The 26,024-nt window shown below is 37.8% G+C and overlaps 1 protein-coding gene across 5 annotated transcripts; it reads left to right on the top strand.

Annotated features, from left to right (window-relative positions):
• On the top strand, positions 1-26,024 carry LOC125259772 (antiviral innate immune response receptor RIG-I-like). Of its 5 annotated transcripts, none has more exons than XM_048177694.1 (20): positions 7-244; positions 8,453-8,653; positions 12,017-12,151; positions 12,881-13,062; positions 13,155-13,299; positions 13,371-13,556; positions 13,635-13,736; positions 16,513-16,672; positions 16,782-17,028; positions 19,235-19,397; positions 19,470-19,571; positions 19,658-19,815; positions 19,958-20,093; positions 20,236-20,381; positions 20,463-20,559; positions 22,925-23,107; positions 23,189-23,337; positions 23,418-23,564; positions 25,143-25,304; positions 25,534-26,024. In XM_048177694.1, the coding sequence occupies exons 2-20, from the start codon at positions 8,548-8,550 to the stop codon at positions 25,684-25,686; spliced, it is 2,859 nt and encodes a 952-aa protein (XP_048033651.1). In that variant the 5' UTR covers positions 7-244; positions 8,453-8,547; the 3' UTR covers positions 25,687-26,024. The 5 variants fall into 5 exon arrangements, with proteins under 5 accessions (XP_048033650.1, XP_048033654.1, XP_048033651.1 ...); XM_048177696.1 differs by having other exon boundaries at positions 13,386-13,556; XM_048177695.1 differs by lacking the exon at positions 7-244 and adding an exon at positions 8,061-8,283.

The raw sequence follows: 26,024 nt of genomic DNA on the forward strand, positions 1-26,024 counted from the left end.
TAGTGGCGCGCGTGCTCGTGACGTCTGCCGGAAGAGACGCTCTGCTGTGTGTTCTGTTTCTCAACAGCAGTGCGAAACTCCTTCACTTCCATCGGTTTTTTTATGTACATTTTCTTTAATTTTGCGTTTTCATCATCACGGATATGACGCTAATGTGATATAGATGTGTTTACGGGCGCGCGCGCATGCGGGTCGGATTATTTACGGTGTTTTCGCGGTTTTGTGATGAGGAGGTGATGATCAGGTGAGAATGTGTTTCATAATTTGTTTGATTTTTGGTCGGATTTCATTTGTTTATCCGTCTGTTATCGACAAAGGTGTTTTGTAATCGCTGCCTTGAAGGCAAGAGGGAGATGTTCAGTGATCCTCGATGAAAAGACAGCAATTTAACTGCTTATTTTTGAAAAATGTCACATTTTTAATGTCACTCTCAGTGTTTAATGTGTTCGGTGATGTCACTGTCTTCAGGGACACAAGAATGGCTTTATTACTCAATTTGAATCATCTTAATTTAAATTATAGTTTTATTATTGTATTTATGTAAATTAGTTAAACTCTAAATGCCACATTAACCATTAAAAAGCATTGTGAAGCTACTATGTGGTGTTTTAGATGGAGATACCGTGGTGTTTTGATGTGTACCATATTCATATAGCTTTGTATTTACATGATATTGTGTGTATGTATATGTGTATATATATATATATATATATATATATATATATATGTACTCTATCAGTCAAAAGTTTGGAAACATTACTATTTTTAATGTTTTTGAACGAAGTCTCTTATGCTCATTAAGGCTGCAGTTATTTCATAATAAATACAGAAAAAAACAATAATATAGTGAAATATTATTACAATTTAAATGTATGGTTTTCTATTTTAATATACTTTAAAATATAATTTATTTAAGTGATGCAAAGATGAATTTTCAGCATCATTACTCCAGTCTTCAGTGTCACATGATCCTTCAGAAATCATTCTAATATGATGATTTGATACTCGGTTATTATCAATGTTGGAAACCGTTGTGCTGCTTAATATTTTTTTTTTTTTTTTGGAACTTGTGATACTATTTTCAGGATTCATTGGTGAATAAAAGGTTAAAAAGAACAACATTTATTCAAAATATAAATCTTTTCTAACAATATAAATCTTTATGATCACTTTTTTTATCAATTTAACACATCCGTGCCTAATAAAAGTATTAATTTCTTTCAAAAAAAAGAAAGAAAGAAAAATTACTGACCCCAAACTTTTGAACAGTAGTGTATATTGTTACAAAAGATTTCTATTTTAAATAAATGCTGATATTTTTTAACTTTTTATTCATCAAAGAATCCTGAAAAAGTATCACAGGTTATAAAATAATATTAAGCAGCACAACTGTTTCCAACATTGATAATAAATCATCATATTAGAATGATTTCTGAAGGATCATGTGACACTGAAGACTGGAGTAATGATGCTGAAAATTCAGCTTTGATCACAGGAATAAATTATATTTTAAAGTATATTAAAATAGAAAACCATAATTTTAATATTTCACAATAATATTGTTTTTTTCTGCATTTATAATGAAATAAATGCAGCCTTAATGAGCATAAGAGACTTCGTTCAAAAACATTAAAATATTAATGTTTCCAAATTTTTCACTGTTAGTATATATATATATATATATATATATATATATATATAATAGCATGTAAATATGATATCCTTGTTATTTTTAAGGCTGTGGTTCAGTTTCAACATTATTTATTCTTCAGACATCATCTATGGCATTTAATATTTTGGCTTTCACCAGAAAAATTTTTGGTGAGTTGACACAGATTGTAAATGTAATTTCTTGCAATGTGCCTCATTATAAGTTGCATTGGATAAAATGTAATATAGGAAGCATCTATATTCATGTATGATGTTTTGTGTGTGCCGTAGATGATGGCGCCCACTAAGATGAAGTTGCGTGTGAGGAAGAGAGACAGCGTTGCCAAATCTTCCCAGCGTTTATTAGCCAATGCGTCGCCAGATTCCAAATGCCCCATCTGCCTCGACGGCTTCAATAACGTGGCGTCGCTGGACCGCTGCCTGCACCAGTTCTGTTTCCGCTGCATCCACGAGTGGTCCAAAAACAAAGCGGAGTGTCCGCTCTGCAAGCAGCCGTTCCACTCCATATTCCACTCCGTCAAAGGGGAAACCGACTTTAAGGAGTTTGTGCTGCCGCCGGTGGAGAATGGATTGGCTGTGAACGCCGCCGCTGGCAATGCGCCCGAGCGCGTGCTCCGCCCCCGAGTCCTCCGAGGCAGAGAGAGGCGGAGCCAAAGAGTGCAACAGCCTGCCCCTTCCTCTTCCCCTCCGCTGGAGGACGACGTTATGTTTGACGGTCTCTCAGATGCGGCGGCGCTAACGGGGAACCAGGAAATGCACCAGATGGTGCTGCGACTGACGGCGCGCAGACGAGGGCGGGGCGAGGGGCGGAGCCTGCGGCGCTTGCGGGAACAGGATGTTGTAGCGTTTCGACGTGCGCTTTACAGGACTGGCGTACGTGTGCGCAACACAAGAGACGTCGGCAGGCAGAGGGACATTTCGGCGTCGTTCTTACGACAAAATCCCGGATGTTTGCGCCGACTTTTGCCTTGGCTACAGCGCGAGCTCACGGTGTTGTACGGTTCGCACGGATCGCTGGTGAACATCGTGCAGAACATCATCATCTCGCGCATCATGAACTACGACATGGAGGACTCGGCCATCCGTGACGAGCTCCGCCCCTTCCTGCTGGCGCGCACCGATCACTTCCTGCACGAGCTGGTGAGTTTCGCCCGCTCGACGCTCAACATGGAGGCGTATGACCAGCAGGCCATTTACGACTGTCCCGCTCCCAGCTACGAGGAGGGCAGCAGCTCGGACCTTTCTGTTATCGCCATCTCTGAGGTGAGACATACAAACATCAGTGTTTTCTGGGAAACATTAGATTTAGTGTTGACTGACACATTCACACATGAACACTTACATATAAATCTGTTTAGAAGTAATAAATTAAATAATACTTTGTTAAAGGGTTAGTACACCCAAAAATTAAAATTCTGTCATTTATTACTCACCCTCATGCCGTTTTACACCCGTAAGACCTTCGTTAATCTTCGGAATGCAAATTAAGATATTTTTGATGAAATCCGATGGCTCAGTGAGGCCTGCATAGGGAGCAATGACATTTCCTCTCTCAAGATCCATTAATGTACTAAAAACATATTTAAATCAGTTCATGTGAGTACAGTGGTTCAATATTAATATTATAAAGCCGAGAGAATATTTTTGGTGCGCCAAAAAAACAAAATAACGACTTATTTAGTGATGGCCGATTTCAAAACACTGCTTCAGGAAGCTTCGGAGCGTTATGAATCAGTGTATCGAATCTGCTGTTCGGAGCGCCAAAGTCACGTGATTTCAGCAGTTTGGCGGTTTGACACACGATCCGAATCATGATTCGACACAGAAGAATCATAACACTCCGAAGCTTCCTGAAGCAGTGTTTTCAAATCGACCATCACTATATAAGTCCTTATTTTGCATTGTTGTTGAATATGTCTATATATCTCTACGTAAGTCATATGATAGCTGTGTGTAAGAAGCAAACCATAATTTAGGTTACCATTCTCTTGAAAATGCTCCCTATGAAGTGTTGTGACACTGTTTCTGTTTATTGTAAGCAGATAATGTCAGTGAACAGCAGGAGGGCATTATGGGAGTTTTGGTTCTGTTTATGCAAGTGTATGAGGTTCAGTCTTAATTGTTGTCATTATCTTTTCTCACAGGATGATGATAATGACAGTGAGGACAATGTGACAGAAAATCCCTCTGCTGTCCAGGAACGCCTTGCATCCATTGCCACTGCAAGTGGAACGGAAAGTTTGCTGAGTCAGTCAGCGTGGGATGACGAGACACCTGGTCCCTCTTATTCAACCATCTTTCCCTCTTCTAGCCAATCACTGGATGAGGGGGCAGAGCCAAGTTCAAGCACAGCTCTGCCTTTCAGCAACCCTGACATGACTGACCATGCGGCGAGTGGCAATGTGTCAGCTGGACTGGGGGAAGATAATGAAGAGGAAGAGTGCCTGATTGTGGGATATGTGAAGCCGATGGCCGAACGGACCCCAGAGCTTGTTCAACTTTCCTCTGATTCGTCGGAAGAGGAGCAGGAGGCGGCCCCTATGGAGACAACGGCCACAGTAACAAAATCAGAGACATCCCAAATGGAGCTCCCTTCACAGTCCCACATGAACCTGGTTAGTCCCAGTTCCTCCCCAGGCCCCGCTCCCTCATGCAGTCCCCAACGGACACACTCGCACAGCAGAGAAAGAGAGGCCGACTACTTGTCCTGCCGTGGTCACCCGTCCAAAGATGGTTCACATTTACAACAGAATCGAGACGACTCTGAGCTCAGAGCTCACGGGAGACGCAAAGACCGCTCACATCGGCGAGAGAAAGAGAAAGCCAAGAGTTTAGGACAATCACGGCACTACAAGCCGCCAGATTGCTCACCAGTCCAAACACGTTCACCTCCGAGTTGGTCCGGCCAGAGCCCTATGGTGTCTATTTGGAGTAGCAGCCCTATCTCTGGGTCACACGGTAGCGAATGCTCTCCCTCTCAAAACAACATGAGCCGAGAACATTCGTGCCCCATGCAGGAGATACTCTCACAGTCTCCTACCTACTCCAGAAGGAGGAGAACCAAGGAAAGGAGGAGCAGGTCTCCCGACTCGGACTCGTTCCTTGGTTCCCACCATCCCCGAGAGTCACAGCGCTGCCGTAAACGCCGCAAGCGGGTGGTCAGCAGCAGCAGTGCCGACTCACACTCCGAAAGGTCCTGCTTGGACAAACCCAGTGGCAAACGCAAGTACAAAACCCGACACTTGGAGCGAGCGGCCCAGCGGCAGCACGGGGAAGGAACCGCAACCAAGGAAAAGCGGCGACGGCGCAGTAGGGAACGATCTCCTAGTGTGGAGATCATCTACGAACGAAGGGCACCCGAACCGCATTGGCACCAGCGGAAGAAGAGGAGGCACCGAAAGCGGAAAAGGGAACTCCGCTCCCCCACAGTGATCACAATTGATAGTGACAGTGACCGTACCATTGACTGTCTGGACCGTGTCATGGATGTTATAGACCAAACCGTTGCAGATGTCGAGCAGAGGGACGGGACTCCTGGGCGAGATATGATCCAGAACACAAGTTGTACCTTGGCCTCCTCAAATCCTCAATCCGAGTCCTCGAGTCCCGTAGGCTGCACTGACCCAACCTCTGAGCGCACACTAAACCTGAATGACTGTGTGGTAGACGTAGTCAACCGCAGTAGTTCCGACTACTCCCGAAATATGGATGGCAGTATCCATGAAGAGTTTGTGCCTGATCCGTTCCCAATGACACCAGCCCCACCTTCAGACACGAGGCTCCTTGAAACTATACTGCAAGATCTTGAGGAATTCCTACCAGGGGTGGAGCCGAGTCCTTGCGCAAGTTCTCCCGTCCAACAGGAACATGCTTCTAGTCCTCAAAAAGACCAATCAGACATGAGAGGAGTTGCGGAAAACTTGGAGAACAAGAACATGGATGGGGAAGGACTGCAAGAGCCAGTGACCAACACTGCTAGCTAGAACTAAAACAGACATACATCAAGACTTTTTGATGCTTATTTGAATCAATCAGCCAGTCTAGAGGTTTTTATAAACTCATTTAAAGATTTCTGCTGGGAACAGATGCTTAAGAAACGTTCAGACGCTTTTTGTCATTTCCATTATTGTTCATGTTGTTTATAGTTACAGTGATCCTCTTCCTTGAAACTGGTGCTGACTTACTGTGCCACAACCCAACAACACTCATGTCTGGATGGTAACCCTTGTTCCCTTAACCTCCACCCTAAACCTTTGTAGCAGCAAATGCATTGGGGTTACTATCTAGACTAGTGGTTCTCAACCTGTTTGCTTGACGTTTGGCAAAACGACCAAAATATATAGGAAAACTTGTTAGCTATTCTAACTGTACTTGATATGGTTAGTTGCATTTTCTGCTTCTTAACAGACCTGTGATCTGTTTTTTGGACCCGACTCACCGGTTGAGAACCACTGTTGATCATTCGCTATTCAGTCCCACTGAACTTGGAGAATTGTGTCTTTGTTAAACTCAGGGATCAGGTGACGTGCGCCTCCATGCCTCTGTTACACAGTATACTATGTGTATGTGGGACTATGGTGACACCCTGGACATAAAATTCACTGATCATGTCTACTGAAAACACAACGAGCCTTCTTTACAGTAGCTGTCCATCATGTCAGCAAACAATCAATAAATGCATTTAATAGATGTATAATCCAGCGTCTAAATCTGTTTGTCTTTCTTTATAAACTGCAACATTAGTTACCTGATCAAGATTCTTAGGTTGTGTTCTAACCAGTTGGATGTGATACAGTAGAGCGATGAATCCTGTGCCTTCCAGGTAATGGTTAAATAGCTTGACTGCTGTTTCAGGCATTAGTAGTCTTTTGTAGACTTTGGAGACGGTTATGTAATTAAACATCTGTTCACACTTGGCAGGTTTGGTTCAACTGAAACGAACTATGGTACTATTGCTCTGTTAGTGCGGTTCATTTGAATAAGTGTGAACGTTGCCATCCAAACCCTGGTGCACACCAAACAAGTGGACCGAAACCCCTGAAAAGATGGGTCTCGGTCAACTTCCAAACTAACTCTGGTGCGTTTGCTCTATTAGTGCGGTTCGTTTGAATAAATGTGAACGTTGCCATCTGAACCCTGGTGCCCACCAAACAAGTTGACCAAAACCCCTGAAAAGATGGGTCTCGGTCCGCTTCCAAATGAACTCTGGTGCACACCAAACAAGTGGACCGAGACCTAATGAACTCTGTTGTGGTTCGAATGAAATATGTACTCAACACGGACCAACGACGTAAACGAACCAATAACAGGTCGTGATGTCACAAGATGCGACCCTAAAAAGGACAGAATGCTTAAGCATTCCTTTTTTTTCTCGACATAGTCGGTTCTGATGCCTGTACTGAACTTTGATAGAATGCGGTTCTGATGCCTGTACTGAACTTTGATAGGCATCATCACAACAGAACCGCGTCTCCTCACAGCAGATCTTAATTTGTGTGTGTGACGGAGGGTGTGTGTATCTTAAGGTGTTAATAACAGTGTGGACACTACGTGAACCAGGACTAAATGCATCATTTTCTTTTTTGCTCTGACCAAAAGAACCAAGAGAACCGAACTACAAGTGTGAACACACCCTAAGTTGCTGTCAAACCTGTTACCTCAAATAGCCAAATTAATTAATATATTTTGTTTATTGCTAAAAGTAATAAATGTATTGCTTTATAAGTCATAATTTCACCCAGATTCGGCACAGAAAGCTCCAAGTGGCATGTTACTAGTGTTGTTTTTAAATTGAATAATTATTATAATTAATGGGGTTATTATTCAGTATTTCATTGAACATTTCAGACATCTTTGCTTTCATTAAAACCTATAGGTTAGTTCAGTGAAATCTTTAAATTTGCATTCATAGTGTTGCTATTATGACATATCTTCAATCAAAATACAGGCAATTAAATAAGTAAATATTCATAGTCCTAGAATAATTTTACCTTTCAGATGAATCTCTTTGCCTGTCATCGGTTATTCAATTATTATCAACTAAATTGTCAAAATAGAATAGTTTATTTAGTATTTTACATTAATGACACTTTAAAATACATATATAAATATTAACAAGAATTACATCAAAATCTGTAAAAGTTTATCCTTTATCTAATATTTTACAGTTCAAACAACTAAATTAGCAAATGTTTACATTTATTTCCTAAAATCACAAATTGCTGAGGCATCATTGTCCTGCACATGTTAAACTTATATCTAAATATGTTACAGTTTAAAAGTAAATCCACATTGTTCTTAAGAGGGACATCTTTACCCTATTATCATTATTATTATCAGAAATGTTTCCATAACACGCCCGATTGAGGTGAAATTATTTTGGGAATTCCCCTTTAAGGATTTTGTGGATTTATTCGGAAAAGGGACACTTTTGATTTCAATACCGCTGAAATTCACGGTCACGTCACTGCATGGATTTTCTTCTTTTTTTCCCGCCTAATTGAAGATTTAAAAAGCCACCTCACAAAAGGGGCCTTCTGGATGTTTAGTTGAATAAAGTTACTTTTCTTGTTTTTGTTGTTGTCGATGTGGTTTTTGCAGCACTTAGGAAAGGTAGACTGTTGTTTTGTGAGGGAGTGTTGTTCTGTGTCTTAAATCCTCGTGAGCTGACTAACAAGATGGCAGTTTTGGGCATCGCGAGCGTTTGTAACACGCCTATGTAGACAGCTCACTAGATTTTCAGACGGCTTCGGTAAGTTATCTTTCGTTTCCTTGTTTGTAGTTTCGCTTTTGTTTCTGGATCAGCTGTGAGCTCCGGCTCAGACAGGACCCTGCCGTTCTTCATCATAATCAGTCGTGTCCCGCATCGCCGCTAAGATGTACGAGCTGGAAAAGGAGAATTTGCGGCGCTTGAGCGATAATATCGCGCGGTTTTTACAACCGTCACTTATCAAAACCTTCATGACGGCGTACTTTGATAAAGGTGAGTTAATGGACAAATATCAGCAGGTAAACACTTCCTTAAAACCTGCAGATAGCCTATTTGTGATCTTAGTCAAAACATCTTTCAGTTATTATTTGATTATAGAGTATTGTATAATCTATAGTGTGTTAAATAATCAGAAAGTGGCTGCAGGGATTTTAACATCCTAAAAACACTTTTATATTCTATGTCCTACGGGATATTGTAAATTATCGGTGATAATAAAAAAGGACCCCCAAATACATATTGCAGGGATGGGCAAAAATACATCAAAATGTATTTTAAAATAAAATACAAAATACCTTAATTTTAAATTTATCAAAATAAACTACAAAATACAGCAGCCAAACCATGTATCAAAATAAGCTACTGTATTTTTGTATTTTGAAAATACTACAAAATACTTTTACAAGGGAGCATGAAATTTCTTTGCAAACCTTCCATCAGTTGTAAACAAGTAAACAATGTTTGACAGCAACAGCTTTCTCTGCCCGAGTCATGCAATAAATCTGACATATGCAACCAGTTAAAGGCACAAATATGTAGGATTTTTAGATTAAAATATTCAAAAACCACTAGAACAATGTTTTTTGTTGACTTGTGTACTTACATTATCCCAAAAGTTTCCAAGAAATTCTAAATCCAGAGAAATAAGCAAGCAATTTTAACCAGGACACACACCGTGTTCCTTGTGTCACCTAATGACATCGTTACCCTTGATTTCCCATTTTATTTTGTCGAAAAACCATGAAAACATCAAAGACACTTTAGTACTGTATATTATGAGTTTTATTAGACGGGGAAGCAACTGTTTGGAGACATTCATCGACAGAAAACTCATGTTATATTGCTTAACACATTAAGGGCCAGATTTACTAAAGGGGCAAATTACTGTGAGAACGCAATTCCACAAATGTGTTGATGGGAGTGGCAAGTTTTGCACGTGATCTGCTGACATGTAAATATAGGCCAACATAGCTTGGCAAACGATATGTTCGGATAAGGTCTTACTCTGGGATTTCAAAGAAATTAATAATCCTTCTTCCACGTGCTCTCTGCGGTGTCTCCTCCTAACAGCAACAATTGTAGCCATGTCACAAAATGGGTTCAGACATGCTTTTTTAGGGCGTTAAATAATGGTGTAAATACCAGTAAATTGACGAGCGCAAACATTAGTAAATTGCAATGTGTGATTCATTTAAATACTCTCCTCCCATAAATTTTGCATCTGAAAGGGAAACTCCTAAAAATGCATATGCATTTTAATAAGGTCAGCCGCAAACACAACTCAGTCCACGTGTTTTCAGCGCTAATTTTATACTGCGTGTCTTTAGTAAATCCCGACAGTAGTTTTTTAACACCAAAAGAGGGTTTGCGCTGGCACAAGCTGTTAGTAAATCTGGCCCTAAGTCATGTTTTACCATGACTAATATTGATCTATCTTACTGCAGTGTGCAACAAGTGTCTCATAGTAGCCGCTGAGTGAACGCACAGAGTAGCACTATACCAACTGTCAACACACAAAAATGTATCTAATATGATAAGCAGCGCTGCTTTACCCTACTTGCACATGACCAAAAGAAGCGGAAGTGGCGACTGCGGCATAATAACAGATCCGCTGCTGTGGAGCTGTGTGTCGCGCTCGTCTCTCATTAGCAATCACTCCAGTGGCCTCATTCAGCTCTCACAGCATTCGGTCCTGCTCTGCTTCATACTACAGTAACGTTAATAATCACTCCATGAACATGATTTCTGCCTGAGTCCTGTCCCGATTCTTTTCCACCGGCTGTAGACGTGAAGACAATACATCCCATGATTCCGTGAAGTCAAGGTGTCATCGAGCTCCGCCTTTGTTTTGAATTGCCGATCTTTTGTGGCTTTAACAGAACAAATATTCACATATCCCTGTGATCTCCCAGATGAAGGTTAGTTTTAAAGTAACCAACAGTATAATGTTTGCAAATGACTCCTAATTGTATCCTAATTTAGTTACTTGGTGTTTGGTAATGAAGGGCCTACTTTGCATCAGCAACACTGACTCAATGACAAACAAGTCATTCATAAGAAGTTTTTAACCAATTAATCATTTGATTGTTAATCATAAATATAGGGGGCTGCTGCTCGGTATAATAGTTTTCAAGAACATTATGTAAATTGGTATACTATTTAGCCTAGGCTACCAAAATGAACACCAAAACTTAACATGAACTGTTAAAAAATAAAGCAATTCATGCTAAAAATTGATGGAAAGCTGGCAGCCTGCACGTTTCTTGACCACCTTCTTCCATATGGATCAATTTTCTGTTCTGATCTCAACAAGTCTCTGCAAACTATAGAGTACGCACCAATCAGAGGCCGCAATTTTATGATGTCATTATGTAGACTTCTCATAAAATTTTTTTACAGTATTTTAAAAATACAAAACACTGAAGTATTTTGATACAAAATACAAAGCCATTTTCATCAACCCTATCAAATACAAATTTCAAAATACTATTTAGTATTTGAAATACGTATTTGAAATACATGTATCATAAATACTGCCCATCCCTGACATATTGCATGTGCAATGTGTAAAATATTATTAAAATATTATTTTTATTTATTATTTTTTTTAATTTAGATTATACATTTACATTTTTTAAACAAATTTTCTCAAAACTTTTCTACGGATAACATATCACTCCCTTGTGGACCCCAGTTTGAATAAAAAAATGAAAAAAAAATATATATATAAAAAATGTTACAGATACTAATAATTAAAGATAAAATTACAGATAATAATTTTTATTTTTTAGTAATTTCTTTTAAGAATCCTACAGAAAATAAATGTGAAAGATATACTATAAATATTGTACACACCAGTGTTTTTTTAGTTTTATTATTGTTTTATTGATATTGTGAAGGTTTTTTTTTTTTTTTTCATATTTATGTTTTTCATGTTAATTATTTTTTTATACTTTTGTTATGTGCTTTTGTCACTTTTTCCTAAATATTGCTATTTATGGTTCATTTATTTTTATTTCAGTTTTATTCATTTCCAGTTAATAATTTTATTTTAATAATTTGATAATAATAATTTTATGCTTCAACTTAAACTTATTTCAGTTTATTTCATAGGGAACATTTCTAATTTTCATTTAGTTTAACTAATATTTATAATTTATTTTATTTCAGCTTTATTTCAATTAACATAATTGTTTATAGTAGTTTTAGTTAACAATAATAACTCTTATTCACACTATGGTAGTGAGTAGGATTTTTTTCTACACCATTAGTAAGTTTTTCGTTTAAATTTTAACAGCTGAGCAATTCCATGATTCTATTCTATTCTATTCTATTCTATTCTGTCACTTGGCACAGAGACAGTGGAAAAGATTCTCTCTACAGAGGAGACTTTGTCTGTGACCAAAGCTGCCCAGATGCTGCTGGACCAGATGTGTTATCTGGAAAAAGTGGGCTGGTTTCAGGAATTTCTGGACATCCTGTATGCCTCAGGTGAGTTCAGTAATTACAGGAGCAAGTAAAATAATGGTTTTATGCACTCCGTTTAAGATTGTCCTTCTCATGCAGGGCTCATAATTGCCTCGAGTTCATGGGAGATGCTGTATCATTCTTAAAAATAAAGATTCTTTATAGGCATCGATGCACTAAGTACAAAAAGCGATAGATGCTATTTACACTAAGTGCACTATACTTTGTGCAAATAGTGGCAGACTATTTGCACCTCATTGTATTGTAGTACATTATAAAACAGTATGCAATAACAACAACATATTCAGCGTATTAAAATGCTTTATTGGGACATTTTACTTGTACCCACTATTAAATACCCGTGAGGCACCTTATTTCCACTTTTTGACTATTTTCTTAATTTTTATTTCAAATAAATGCTTTTCCGAGTTGATATGCGATAGGAAAAGGGAGAAGAATGAGTTGGGTAAAAGGTGGATCTGAACTTGGTCACGTCAAAATCTAATGCCACCCGCCTTACTCTCCACACCACTGATACTGTTATCAGACAGATTTCTTTTGTAATTTCAGAAAATGGGTGGAGTTAGTGTAAATAGCCAACAATATTAAATAATGTAAATAGACATAAAATCTGTGGAATCTGTGGAAAAATGTTTCTTTTTAAGAACCGATCATTGAAAGGTTCTTTGAGGAAGTAAAATTGGTTGTTCTATGGCATTGCTGTGAAATCGCTGTTTGTGTATGTTGCTGTAGAATATACTGGTCTGCACAAGGCCATTAAGGAGTGGAACTTCAGTGAGTTAGAGGAACTGGATGAGCACCGGAAGCTTCTTGAGAGAATCGAACCATCATTCACCAAACTCATAAAGCCCAGCGAGCTGCTCGCGTACATGAACGACTGTCTCAACATCAGAGAGCGTGAAGAGATCAAAGCGGTGAGTCTTCATCTTCTGTGGTGTCGGTCGGTTGTGTGATGTATGCACATTTGTTTCTGGCCTCACATTCTGTATGTATGTGTATGTTACAGGTGGAAAGCCATCGCGGTTATATAGCTGCCAGTCAGAAACTAGTGGACAGTCTCCTGCGCTCAGATAAACACAACTGGTTTAAGGTGCTGAAGATTGCGCTGGATGCCTGCAGATTCGATCAGGCACTGGAGCTGCTGGAGTCCAGTAATACTGCAATATTCAGCCACTCTTTTATTTGTTCATTCAGTTCATTCTGTCTTATGATGATGATGAAGATGTATGTCCTGCAGATGGAGGTGGTACGGCTGCGAAGGGATGCGGATCGGACGGGGAGGCGGAAGCCATGACAACAGAAACCACGACGACAGTGTGTTTTGAGTTCAGAGAGGAGCCTGAGAGTGAAGATATGCTGATGAGCGCAAACAACATGACTCCCACAGAGACACCCAGCAAGTTCACAGGTACACAGCCCGACATCATGATACCATCACCTGAATGCTCTTGAGTTTGCTGAAATGTGACCTTTGCCCTCTTTTCAGGGGAACATGATCGTTCAGGTGAGATTAAGCTGAGGGAATATCAGAAGGAGCTGACGGCTGCTGCTGTCCAGGGGCAAAACACCATCATCTGTGCCCCTACAGGTGTGTCACACCAAACAAAAGACACTTTCATGTACAAAACACGTTAAACTGACCAATAAGTTCTACCGGCATCCACACAAGCATTGCTGCTACTGATATACCAAAATACCATTTGCTAGAAATTAGAATTAGGGAATAGTAAGTGTTAATGGGTCAAGTGTTGATGAAAAATAGTTAGACAGGTCATTCCACCAGCTTGGAACAGTCAAGGTAAAGGTCTATGAAAGTGAATTTCTACCCCTTTGGGATGGCACCACAAGGAGCTGTTCACCTGAAGAACGCAAGCTTCTGGAGGGCACATAAGTCTGAATAAGTGAGTTTAGGTATAGGGGTGCAAAGCCAGAGGTCATTCTGCGATGCGAGTGGCTATGGGCAACCAGTGCAAAGTGGGTTGGCCGAGATCACAAGCAGTTCTGTCTTTGCAAGGTTGAGTGGAAGGTGATGGTCCTTCATCCAGCAATAAATGCCAGGTTTCTGAATGACAGATGTAGTGATGACATGTAAATGTATAAGAGAAGTGGTCCAAGCACTGAGCCCTGAGGTACCCCAGTAGCTAGATGTTGCGACTTGGATACCTCACCCCTCCAAGATACCCTGAAGAACCTACCTGAGAGGTAAGACTTGAACCACTGGAGCACATTTCCTGAGATGCCCTTCGTCTTGAGGATTGACAGGAGGATCTGGTGGTTGACCGTATCAAAAGCAGCAGACAGATCCACCTGAAGAATGCAAGCTTCTGGAGGGCACATAAGTCTGAATAAGTGAGTTTAGGTGTAGGGGTGCAGAGCCAGTGGTCGTTCTGCGTTGCGAGTGGATTCTGGCAACCAGTGCAAGTTTATGAGGAGAGGTGCGACGTGCATTGTCTTCGGCTTGTTAAAAACAAGTCTTGTTGCTGCATTCTGGATAAGTTGCAGAGGTTTGACAGTTCATGCTAGAAGGCCTGCCAAGAGAGCCTAACAATAGTCCAGTCTGGATAGAACAAGAGCTTGGACAAGGAGTTCCGTAGCATGCTCTGATAGAAAGGGGCCTGGTCTTCCTAATGTTGTGTAAGGCAAATCTGCAGGACTGGGCCGTTGTAGAAATGTGGTCTGTAATGTTTAACTGATCATCAATCACAACTCCAAGATTCCTGGCTGTCCTGGAAGGAGTTATGTATAATGAACCTAGCTGAATGGAGTAGTTGTGATGAAGTGTTGGGTTTTGGATCACAAGCAGTATTAGTCAAGAAGCAGGTGATGTTCCTTTATCCAGCAAGAAATGCCAGTCAGGCAGGCTGAGATCCGAGTAGCTCCCATCAGATCATCCGACTGAAATGAGAGGTAGAGTTGTGTGTCATCAGCATAGCAGTGATAGGAAAAGCCATGTTTCTGAATGACAGAACCTAGATGCAGAAGAGAAGTGGCCCAAGCACTCAGCCCTGGGGTACCCCAGTAGCTAGATGTTGCGACTTGGACACCTCACCCCTCCAAGATACCCTAAAGAACCTACCTGAGAGGTAAGACTTGAACCACTAGAGTGCAGTTCCTGAGATGCCCTTTGTCTTGAGGATTAACAGGAGGATCTTGTGGTTGACCGTGTCAAAAGCAGCAGACAGATCCACCTGAAGAACGCAAGCTTCTGGAGGGCACATAAGTCTGAATAAGTGAGTTTAGGTGTAGGGGTGCAAAGCCAGAAGTCATTCTGTGATGCAAGTGGCTACTGGCAACCAGTGCAAGTTTATGAGGAGAGGTGCGACGTGCATTGTCTTCAGCTTGTTAAAAACGAGTCCTGTTGCCACATTCTGGATCAGTTGCAGAGGTTTGACAGTTCATGCTAGAAGGCCTGCCAAGAGAGCCTAACAATAGTCCAGTCTGGATAGAACAAGAGCTTGGACAAGGAGTTCTGTAGCATGCTCTGATAGGAAGGGCCTGGTCTTCCTAATGTTGTATAAGGCAAATCTACAGGACCGGGCCGTTGTAGCAATGTGGTCTGTGAAGTTTAACTGATTATCAATCACAACTCCAAGGTTCCTGGTTGTCCTGGAAGGAGTTATGGATAATGAACCTAGCTGAACAGAGAAGTTGTGATGAAGTGTTGGGTTGGCCGGGATCACAAGCAGTTCTGTCTTGGCAAAGTTGAGTTGAAGGTGATGTTCCTTCATCCAGCAAGTCAGGCAGGCTTAGATCCGAGTAGCTACCGTCAGATCATCCAGCTGGAATGAGAGGTAGAGTTGTGTGTCATCAGCATAGCAATGTTAGGAAAAGCCATGTTTCTGAATGACAGAGCCTAGATGCAGAAGAGAAGTGGTCCAAGGACTAAGCCCTGAGGCACCCCTGTAGCTAGATGTTGCAACTTAGACACCTCACCCCTCCAAGATACCTTTGTCTTGAGGATTGACAGGAGGATCTGGTGGTTAACTGTGTCAAAAGCAGCAGACAGATCCAGCAAGATGAGTACTGATGATTTTGAAGCTGCTCTTGCCAGTCTCAGAGCTTCAATAACCAAGAGCAGGGCAGTCTCAGTTGAGTGTCCACTTTTGAAGTCAGACTGGTAGTGTGAGATAAGTAGACAGTTGGTTGAACACAACTCGCTCAAGTGTTTTTGCAATGAATGGAAGAAGGGATACCAGTCTGTAGTTTTCTAAAAGTGCTGGGTTTAGGATAGGTTTCTTAAGCAGTTGGGGTTATCTGAAATATCAACATATCCTATATGATATAACATTATTGAATTTATACAATTAACACATTTTCACCACATTGTCATAAATGCCTCTTTTATCCATTACACTTTTCCTCAGGATGTGGAAAAACAATTGTGGCCTTGGCCATCTGTGAATACCACCTGAAACAGAGTCCTGGACGGGCAAAGATTGTGTTCTTGGCAACTAAGGTCGACGTCTATGAACAACAGTACAAGCTTTTCATGAAACACTTTTCCCGCACCGATCCCAGCATCAGGCACGATCCCTCTCACACACACACAAACACACTCACACACACTCACACATGACTCATGGCTCACATCCAGACAGTTCTTGCTCTCTAAAGCGTGTGTTGTGTGCTGCAGGGTGACGGGTATGTGCGGTGATATGAATCTGTCCGTGCAGTGGCTGGTAGAGAATCATGATATCGTTGTGATGACGGCTCAGATCCTGGTGAACGCACTGCAGAGCGGAGAGGTGCCGTCACTGGAGGTGCTGTCTCTCATCCTGCTGGACGAGTGTCACAACACGACTGGAAAACACCCATACAACAACATCATGACCCGCTACCTGGACACCAAACTCACCTCCAGCACACACTCACTGCCACAGGTGCCACATGATTGGTTCTGTTCTATTCTACACACAATCAACCACTTAGATGCTGAATAAATAACACCCTGGATTGATGGCCAGTCCTTTGCAGTCTATTCTTCTAAATTATCCAATCATTGCTTTATTTATTTATTTATTTATTTATAATTTTACAAAAAATATTTACAATTTAAAAAAAAAAAAAAAAAAAAATTGTTTTTTGTAGGGTAAAGTTTTTTTTAAATGCATTTTATTTTAGAGGTGGATGGCCAATTTATTGTGGTCCATTCTATCCTATCCTATCCTATATTTTATTTTATTTATTTTATTTTGTTTTATTTTATTGGTGGATAGTAGGCCAATCTATTCTATCCTATCCTGTTTATTTTGTTTAAATTTATTTATTTATTTATAAATTTATTTATAAATAAATGTATTTTATTTTAGAGGTGGATAGATGGCTAATTTATTGTGGTGCATTATATCATATCCTGTTTTGTTTTGTTTTGTTTTGTTTTGTTTTGTTTTGTTTTTTTTGTTTTTATTTTATTCTATTGGTAGATAGTAGGTCATTGCAGTCAATTCTATCCTATCTGTTTTATTTTATTTTATTTTATTTTATTCTATTGGTGGATAGTAGGCCATTGCAGTCAATTCTATCTTATCTATTTTATTTTATTTTATTTTATTTTATTTTATTTTATTTTATTTTATTTTATTTTATTTTATTTTATTAATGGGTAGTAGGCCAACCTCTTGCAGTCTATTCTATCTTATCTATTTTATTTTATTTTATATTTTATTTTATTTTATTTTATATTTTATTTTATTCTATTGGTGGATAGTAGGCCATTGCAGTCAATTCTATCTTATCTATTTTATTTTATTTTATTTTATTTTATTTTATTTTATTTTATTTTATTTTATTTTATTTTTTATTTTATTTTATTCTATTGGTGGATAGTAGGCCATTGCAGTCAATTCTATCTTATCTATTTTATTTTATTTTATTTTATTTTATTTTATTTTATTTTATTTTATTATTTTATTTTATTAATGGGTAGTAGGCCAACCTCTTGCAGTCTATTCTATCTTATCTATTTTATTTTATTTTATATTTTATTTTATTTTATTTTATTCTATTGGTGGATAGTAGGCCATTGCAGTCAATTCTATCTTATCTATTTTATTTTATTTTATATTTTATTTTATTTTATTTTATTGGTGGATAGAAGGCCAATCTATTGCAGTCTATTCTATCCTATACATTTTATTTTATTATTTTATTTTATTGGTGGGTAGTAGGCCAACCTATTGCAGTCTATTCTTATTTTATTTTATTTTATTTTATTTTATTTTATTTTATTATTTTATTTTATTTTATTTTATTCTATTGGTGGATAGTAGGCCATTGCAGTCAATTCTATCTTATCTATTTTATTTTATTTTATTGGTGGATAGAAGGCCAATCTATTGCAGTCTATTCTATCTTATCTATTTTTATTTTATTTTATTTTATTTTATTTTATTATTTTATTTTATATTTTATTTTATTTTATTTTATTGGTGGATAGAAGGCCAATCTATTGCAGTCTATTCTATCCTATACATTTTATTTTATTATTTTATTTTATTTTATTCTATTGGTGGATAGTAGGCCATTGCAGTCAATTCTATCTTATCTTATCTATTTTATTTTATTTTATTTTATTTTATTTTATTTTATTTTATTATTGGGTAGTAGGCCAATCTATTGCAGTCTATTCTATCTTATCTATTTTTATTTTATTTTATTTTATTTTATTTTATTTTATTTTATATTTATTTTATTTTATTTTATTGGTGGATAGAAGGCCAATCTATTGCAGTCTATTCTATCCTATACATTTTATTTTATTATTTTATTTTGTTTTATTTTATTTTATTTTATTTTATTTTATTTTATTTTATTTTATTCTATTGGTGGATAGTAGGCCATTGCAGTCAATTCTATCTTATCTATTTTATTTTATTTTATTAATGGGTAGTAGGCCAATCTATTGCAGTCTATTTTATTTTATTTTATTTTATTTTATTTTATTTTATTTTATTGGTGGATAGAAGGCCAATCTATTGCAGTCTATTCTATCCTATCCTGTTTTATTTTTTATTTTATTTGACTTTATTTGTCTATTCTATCATGTTCTGTTATATTCTATTCTAATGTTAATCACACCTGTCTCAGATTGTGGGCCTGACGGCGTCGGTTGGCATCGGTTCATTCAAGAACAGGCCGGAGGCGGAGAACAATATCTTACAGCTCTGTGCCAACCTGGACACCAGGGTCATCACCACGGTTAAGACACAACTGGATGAGCTCAAGACGTACGTGCACACACCTGAGAAAGGTAAGGATTCACATGCAGAAACACACACACATACAATATTACAGTATTATTAATCATGCCTGTGCTTGTCAGAATTTTTTGAGGTTCCCAAGCACACGTATGACCCCTTCATCAGAATAATCAAAAACATCATGAGTAACATCGAGCAGCTGGCGCAGAGGGCCTTCAACATCGGTACGTGCTCCTTCCCTCCGTAAACATGCTGTGAGAGAGACTAATAAACACTCTAACTCACACAAACATGTGTCTCTGTGCTTCAGAGAGCCTGTCAAACATCCAGAACCGCGAGTACGGCTCTCAGAAATATGAGCAGTGGATCGTCTCAGTTCAGAAGAGCTGCAGAGTCATACAGATGAAGGACACCGACGAGGAGAGACGAATCTGCAGAGAACTCTACAACTACACCGAACACCTGCGGGTGAGACAGACGGATGGATAGATAGATAGATAGATAGATAGATAGATAGATAGATAGATAGATAGATAGATAGATAGATAGATAGATAGTCAGCTCAATTTAAGTGATCAGAATCTGATGATGTTCTCTTATCCTCCTTCAGAAATATAACGATGCTCTGATCATTAATGAGGACGCCCGCACTAAAGATGCTCTCGATTATCTGGACGGGTTTTTTGAGCAGGTCCGAAACGCCGGCTACGATGAGACTGAGAGGAAACTCACTGCGCTCTACGACAGTAAAGAACTTATTTACGTCTGCTTTATCAGCAGTACATTACTTTTGACTTCAGCTTCCTGTGGCAGAAGCCTAGTGTGTAAAACAGACGATTAGGAGGAACATCAGCCACTTCAGGGAGTCTGTGTGTTTCTCTGATCCAGGTCAGCGGCCGCAGTTGCTACATTTGGCCACCGAGGGGCAGCAGAACCCTAAACTAGAGGAGCTGAAGTTCATCCTGGAGGAAGAGTATCACAACAATGAAGAGACGCGCACCGTCCTGTTCGTTAAGACACGTGCCCTCGCTGACGTGAGTCTGAGCTCAGTGATGAGACTCCTGCACGTTCTTCAAATATGATATCTAATACACGTGTGTTTACACATATATAAGGCCATGAAGAAATGGATTGATGACACCGATTCCCTGAAGTTCCTGAAGCCTGGAGTTCTGATAGGAAAAGGACGAAAATCCAACTTTACCGGCTCAGGTGGGAAATTAAACACAATCACTGCATTCACTGGATTTATGTGTGTCATGATCATAAAATGGCTTTAGCTTTAGTACTTGAATTTAGTTTTACAGACAGATATATATATAATAAAACTAAAGTTTTAAAGCTGGAATCTTGACAAAGAAGCAACTTATATATATATAAATTAAAACCAGATGGTGTAATTGAAGAAATTAAGAATGAATATTACTATTCAATTCACAATTTTCACGATTCTATTTGATTTCTATTCACATGCTTTCATTTCGTTTCGATTTGATATCGACTATTTTGGATCAGTTACAGTATATGCCAAATTTTCTAGAGGAAAAAAACTACACATGGGAGTCAGTTGGTACTACTATAATAATATTTAAAGGTTAAAATTAACTTGGTGACTGAATATGTTTTTCTGAGGTAAATGTGACGTTACGTGACATTGTTTACAAGCTGTTTGAAGCACTGATTGAGCGATTACACGAGACATGATACGGATTTCAGTAAGTTGTACTGTATATTTTAACATACCTTCAGATGTTCATGTTTATTTCGCTGTAACTGGTATTAAAGCGGAGGAGAGGATGATCACATGCTTCACTTTAACTGAGGCGCTAAAGCGATCTGTCACGCCACATTAAACAGCGCCAAAACGGTATTTATTTTTTGAATCTCATAATAAGATGGACGTCATTTGAAATCTGAGACTTTGCTTCATATCAAAAGTAACAAAGCACAAAGATTATTGCGATTTATTGGATGGGAGGCGCTGCTCATTCATCAACTGAAAACAGACTAGACTAATCGATTCTTGGGATTTAAGAATCCATATTGGTTCATAAAAATGAGAATCGATTAAAATCGATATTTTTTACCCAGCCCTAATTGTAACCTTACAGTTGTACAATCGGGGCTTGACCCCTAATATTAATATTATTATTCCCCACTTGAGTCTATGGCAGCCCATAGAACCGATGATAAAATGTTATGAAATTTGGCACACAGATAGAGGACAGTCTGAAATGTTATCGTAGCAAATTTGGTGTTTCTACCTCAAACCCTCTAGCGCCACCAACAGTCCAAAGATTCATCATGTTTATGCTCATAAGTTTTGACGCGTAAGTCCTACAAACAAAATTCCATGGCTCATGCTGATTTGATGCATCTGTATGATGTCATTTCCGTCATGAAAATTTTGAATTTTCCGAAAAAACTACTTTTTTGAAACTCCTCCTATGGCGTTTCTCCAGTTTGCATGAAATTTGGTATATCGCATCTACTTAAACTCCAGGCGAAAAGTTATTAAAAGATTTAGCGCATCAACGAATTTGACGGCGAGCATGCAAAAATGGATTTGATGCTGTATCTTCGTAATGATTTGGTGTATTGACACCAAACTTGGTATATGTCGTTACAGGCATGACTTGAGGGTACATGCACAGTATTGTCGCAGCGCCACCTACTGGTGCCGAGATAGGAAAAATGGCTATTTTTGCTTATAAAATCATGAGGATGGTCTCCTTAAGAGTCCTTGGTCGGCCATTTTGGGTGTCGGCCATTTTGAATTTTGTCGTAAAATGCTGTTTTACGAACACATGAATGTATCGTTACGAAACTCGGTATGATTCATCGAGGCCATGTTCTGAGAGGACCTGTAAAGTTTTAGGTCAGCGCCCCCTAGTGGTCAAGAGATATAATGAAATTTATGAAAATGCTTATAACATATGAAAAATTCAACATATTGTCATTTAACTTACCACATTAGATTTGTTGCCTTATGCCGAGTCCTACGATAATGGCAAATTTGCCATATTCTGCCATACTTACTCTCCGCCATATTGAATTTTATTCAAAACCTTCTTTTTCAAGCTCCTCAATAATTTCTAATAATAATTAGAACCTAGAAACCTTTTTTATGCTTTATTAGAAATTTGTATTTACATCAAAATCTCAATTTTTATAAATGTTTTTTATATTAAGTAGATTTCATTTTTAAATTTAAATTTAATTTTAATTGTAGTTAATAGTATATTTAATAGTATTAATAGTTATAGTATTTTTAACAGTATTAATAGTTAATAGTATTTTGATAATGTTTTTTAAATGTTAATTTACTTTTTTTTTTTTTTTCTTTTTTTTTCAGTTAATGTTTATTTTAAGTAATAAAAATGTGTATTATGGTATCAGTTTTAGTTGACAATAATATGGCATTATTTTCATGACAGTTGTCATTACAGTAATGCAAAACTATGTAAAAATCATATTAGAGAGATTAGACAGTAATTCACACATGATAGAATAGTTTTCATTTGTGTCACATGTTTTGATCACATGTGTTGTGTGTGTTTGTGTTGTTGTGCTGCAGTAATGACGCTGACCAGTAAGAAGGGGGTTTTGGACTCTTTTAAGAGCACAGATCAGAACTCGGATCAGAGTAAGATACTCATCGCCACATCAGTCGCTGATGAAGGTATCGATATCCCACAGTGCAACCTGGTTCTGATGTATGAATATGTGGGTAACGTGGTGAAGATGGTGCAAGTTCGAGGTAACAAACATGTACACTCTTTCACACACATACTGTATAAACACAAATACACTGATTCACCACATACATGTGTGTGTGTAGGTCGCGGTCGTGCGCAGGGCAGCCGGTGTTTCCTGATCTCCAGTAGTAAGGAATGCATTGAGAAGGAGCGCATAAACATGATTAAGGAGAAAATCGTGGAGGAGGCCATCGTCCAACTGCAGAGCCACCCCGCTGAACTCAGTAACAAGGTTCGGCACTTTCACTGCATGTTTTAAACATTAGTGCGTCTCTTCTGCATGACGTCGAACGTGTGTGTGTGTGTGTTCAGGTGGATGTGTTGCAGAGAGAAGATAAAGCCCGGAGGGATCACGTCAGCGCCAGTCCCGAAAAACCCAAAACACGCGGCAGCTACCAGCTCCTCTGCGGCAAGTGCAAGAAGTTTGCTTGCTTTAGTGACGACCTCAGAGTCGTGCAGGTATGACCTTAATAATGAAATAAATGATAAAAATTAAATAAATACATAGGGCTGCACAATTAATTTAAATAATTGTGAAATCGTTATGTGTGTGTTTATCAAATGCAGTGCAGGAGTGAAGCAGGTAAAGTACAGTTGTATCATTACAACAGACATATTTCTGTCTTCAATTTTTATAAAGTTAAAAATAATAAAATAAAATACTTAAAACCTTTAAATCTCAGGCTTTTTTAACTACTTATCTAAAAAAAACTTAAAAGCCTTCAAACTTCAAACTTAAAAATACCTAAAAACTTGTAATATTTTAAAACTACTTAATATTTTTAAACTACTTAAAAATACTTAAAAACTTTAAGCTATTAAAACTACTTATCTAAATAAAACTTAACCTTCAAACTTGAAGGATTTTTAAACTACTTATTTAAAAAAAAAAAAAAAAACTTAAAAACTTCAACATTTTTAAACTACTTATTTAAAAAAACAAAAAACAACTTATATTAAAAATACTTAAAAACTTCAACATTTTTAAACTACTCTTTAAAATACTTAAAAACTTAAAGCTTTTAAAAATACTTATCTAAAAAAAATCTTTAAACTTTAAAACTTTAAAATGTCAAGCTTTTTAAACTGCGTATCTTAAAAAAAAAAAAATTAAAAACTTCAAGCTTTTTGAACTACTTATCTTTAAAATACTTAAACTTAAAACTACTTATCTAAAAAAAACTTAATCTTCAAACTTCAACCTTATTAAACAACTTATATTAAAAATACTTAAAAACTTCAAGATTTATAAACTACTTCTCTTTAAAATACTTAAAAACTTAAAGCTTTTAAAACTACTTATCTTAAAAAACCTTCAAACGTCAAGTTTTTTAAACTACTTATCTAAAAAAAACTTAAAACCTTCATACTTCAAGCTCAAGCTTTTTAAACTACTTCCTGGCTTGGCTTTCTCAAGCCAAAAACATATAATTTTGTCTACAAACTTTACTATCTAGTTAATAATTAGCATTAAATATAATAGGCCTAGTTTCACAGACAGGGCATAGCCTAAACCAGGATTAAGTTTTAGTTCAATTCGGGCATTTAAGTAGCTTTTATAAATGTACACTAGAAAAAAACATTACTGGTGTGCATCTTGAGACAAAACAATGGCTCTGACATATTTTAAGATCTGTCAGAACAAGTTGAAATGTCTCAAACATGCATTTTAGTCTAGGACTAGCTTAAGCCTCTTCTGTGAAGCCGGGGGATAATAATATAAAAACAATACTTTTTTATTATCATACTGCAGTTCAAATTGCAATATATGACAAAATAATCACTATCAATATAATTTTTATATCAATAATCGTTTTTAAATGAAAAATTAAAACTAAAACTTACCTGCATGTCGTCACATGATTTTTAACTTAAAATCTCATGAGGAAATATTTTATAGTAAATGTTTTATGTCAGAGGTGTTAGCCACTTTTCAGAGCCATCAAAGCTGTTTTGTGTCCCCACCTATTACTAAGGATGTGTCCATCTTTTTGTTTGTTTGTCTCTTTCATCCTTCTCATTCTCTCTTTCCGACAGGAGTCTCATCACATCGCTCTGGATCGCTCCATGTTTGAACGCTGTATAACTGTTCCTCATAAGAACCCAAAAACCTTCCAAGGCTTCAGTAAGAAAGAGAAGATGCTCTGTGCCGAGTGCAAACGCGACTGGGGCCTCATCGCCTCTTACCTCGCGATCCAGGTGACATTCAACTCTTTCACCCTCTGAGCAAGACATTTGGAGCAGTGCTATTTTATAGATTTGTTCTGTTTTCATTCCCATTTTAAAGTTTTAGTAATTTTTGTAACATGTCAGTATAGTTTTTATTAAGTTTTAGTTACTTTAGTACTAACACTTTAACACTGATTCTGATTATTACCTGAAGTATTTGATCATTAACGGATGTATTCTTGTTGTCATGTGACTCCAGGATCTGCCGCTGTTAAAGATCGAGAGTTTCGTGGTGCAGAATTGCGAAACTCGCCAGCAGTTTTACTTCAGGAAATGGCGTGACGTGACATTTGCCATCCGAGAGTTTGACATGACGGAGATCACGCCTCAAACATGGCCGATGAGAGACTGAGGATGCCAAACACAGCATTACAAGCTTTAATCTTTCTTATCTCACTCTAAATTTTAATTGCTAGTACTTTTTAATTTGATGAACTCCGATTGTGTAGTCTAACAACCCAACACACACAGATAGAACATATAGATCACAATTAGTTAATTACTTTGATGTTACATGTTGAACTTGATTGAAAATGACTTCTCTAATAAGGCACCTTTTGTTGTGTATTTTAACATTTTAATTCAGGCTTGGACAAGACAACGTCTCCTGGTAAATTCAACTGATTGATTAATTAGACATGACTATGTGAGATCTGAAATTAATAAATAAAATAATTGATAATGATTTGA

This window comes from Megalobrama amblycephala, linkage group LG24 (assembly GCF_018812025.1).
Source record: "Megalobrama amblycephala isolate DHTTF-2021 linkage group LG24, ASM1881202v1, whole genome shotgun sequence".
NCBI lineage: Eukaryota > Metazoa > Chordata > Actinopteri > Cypriniformes > Xenocyprididae > Megalobrama > Megalobrama amblycephala.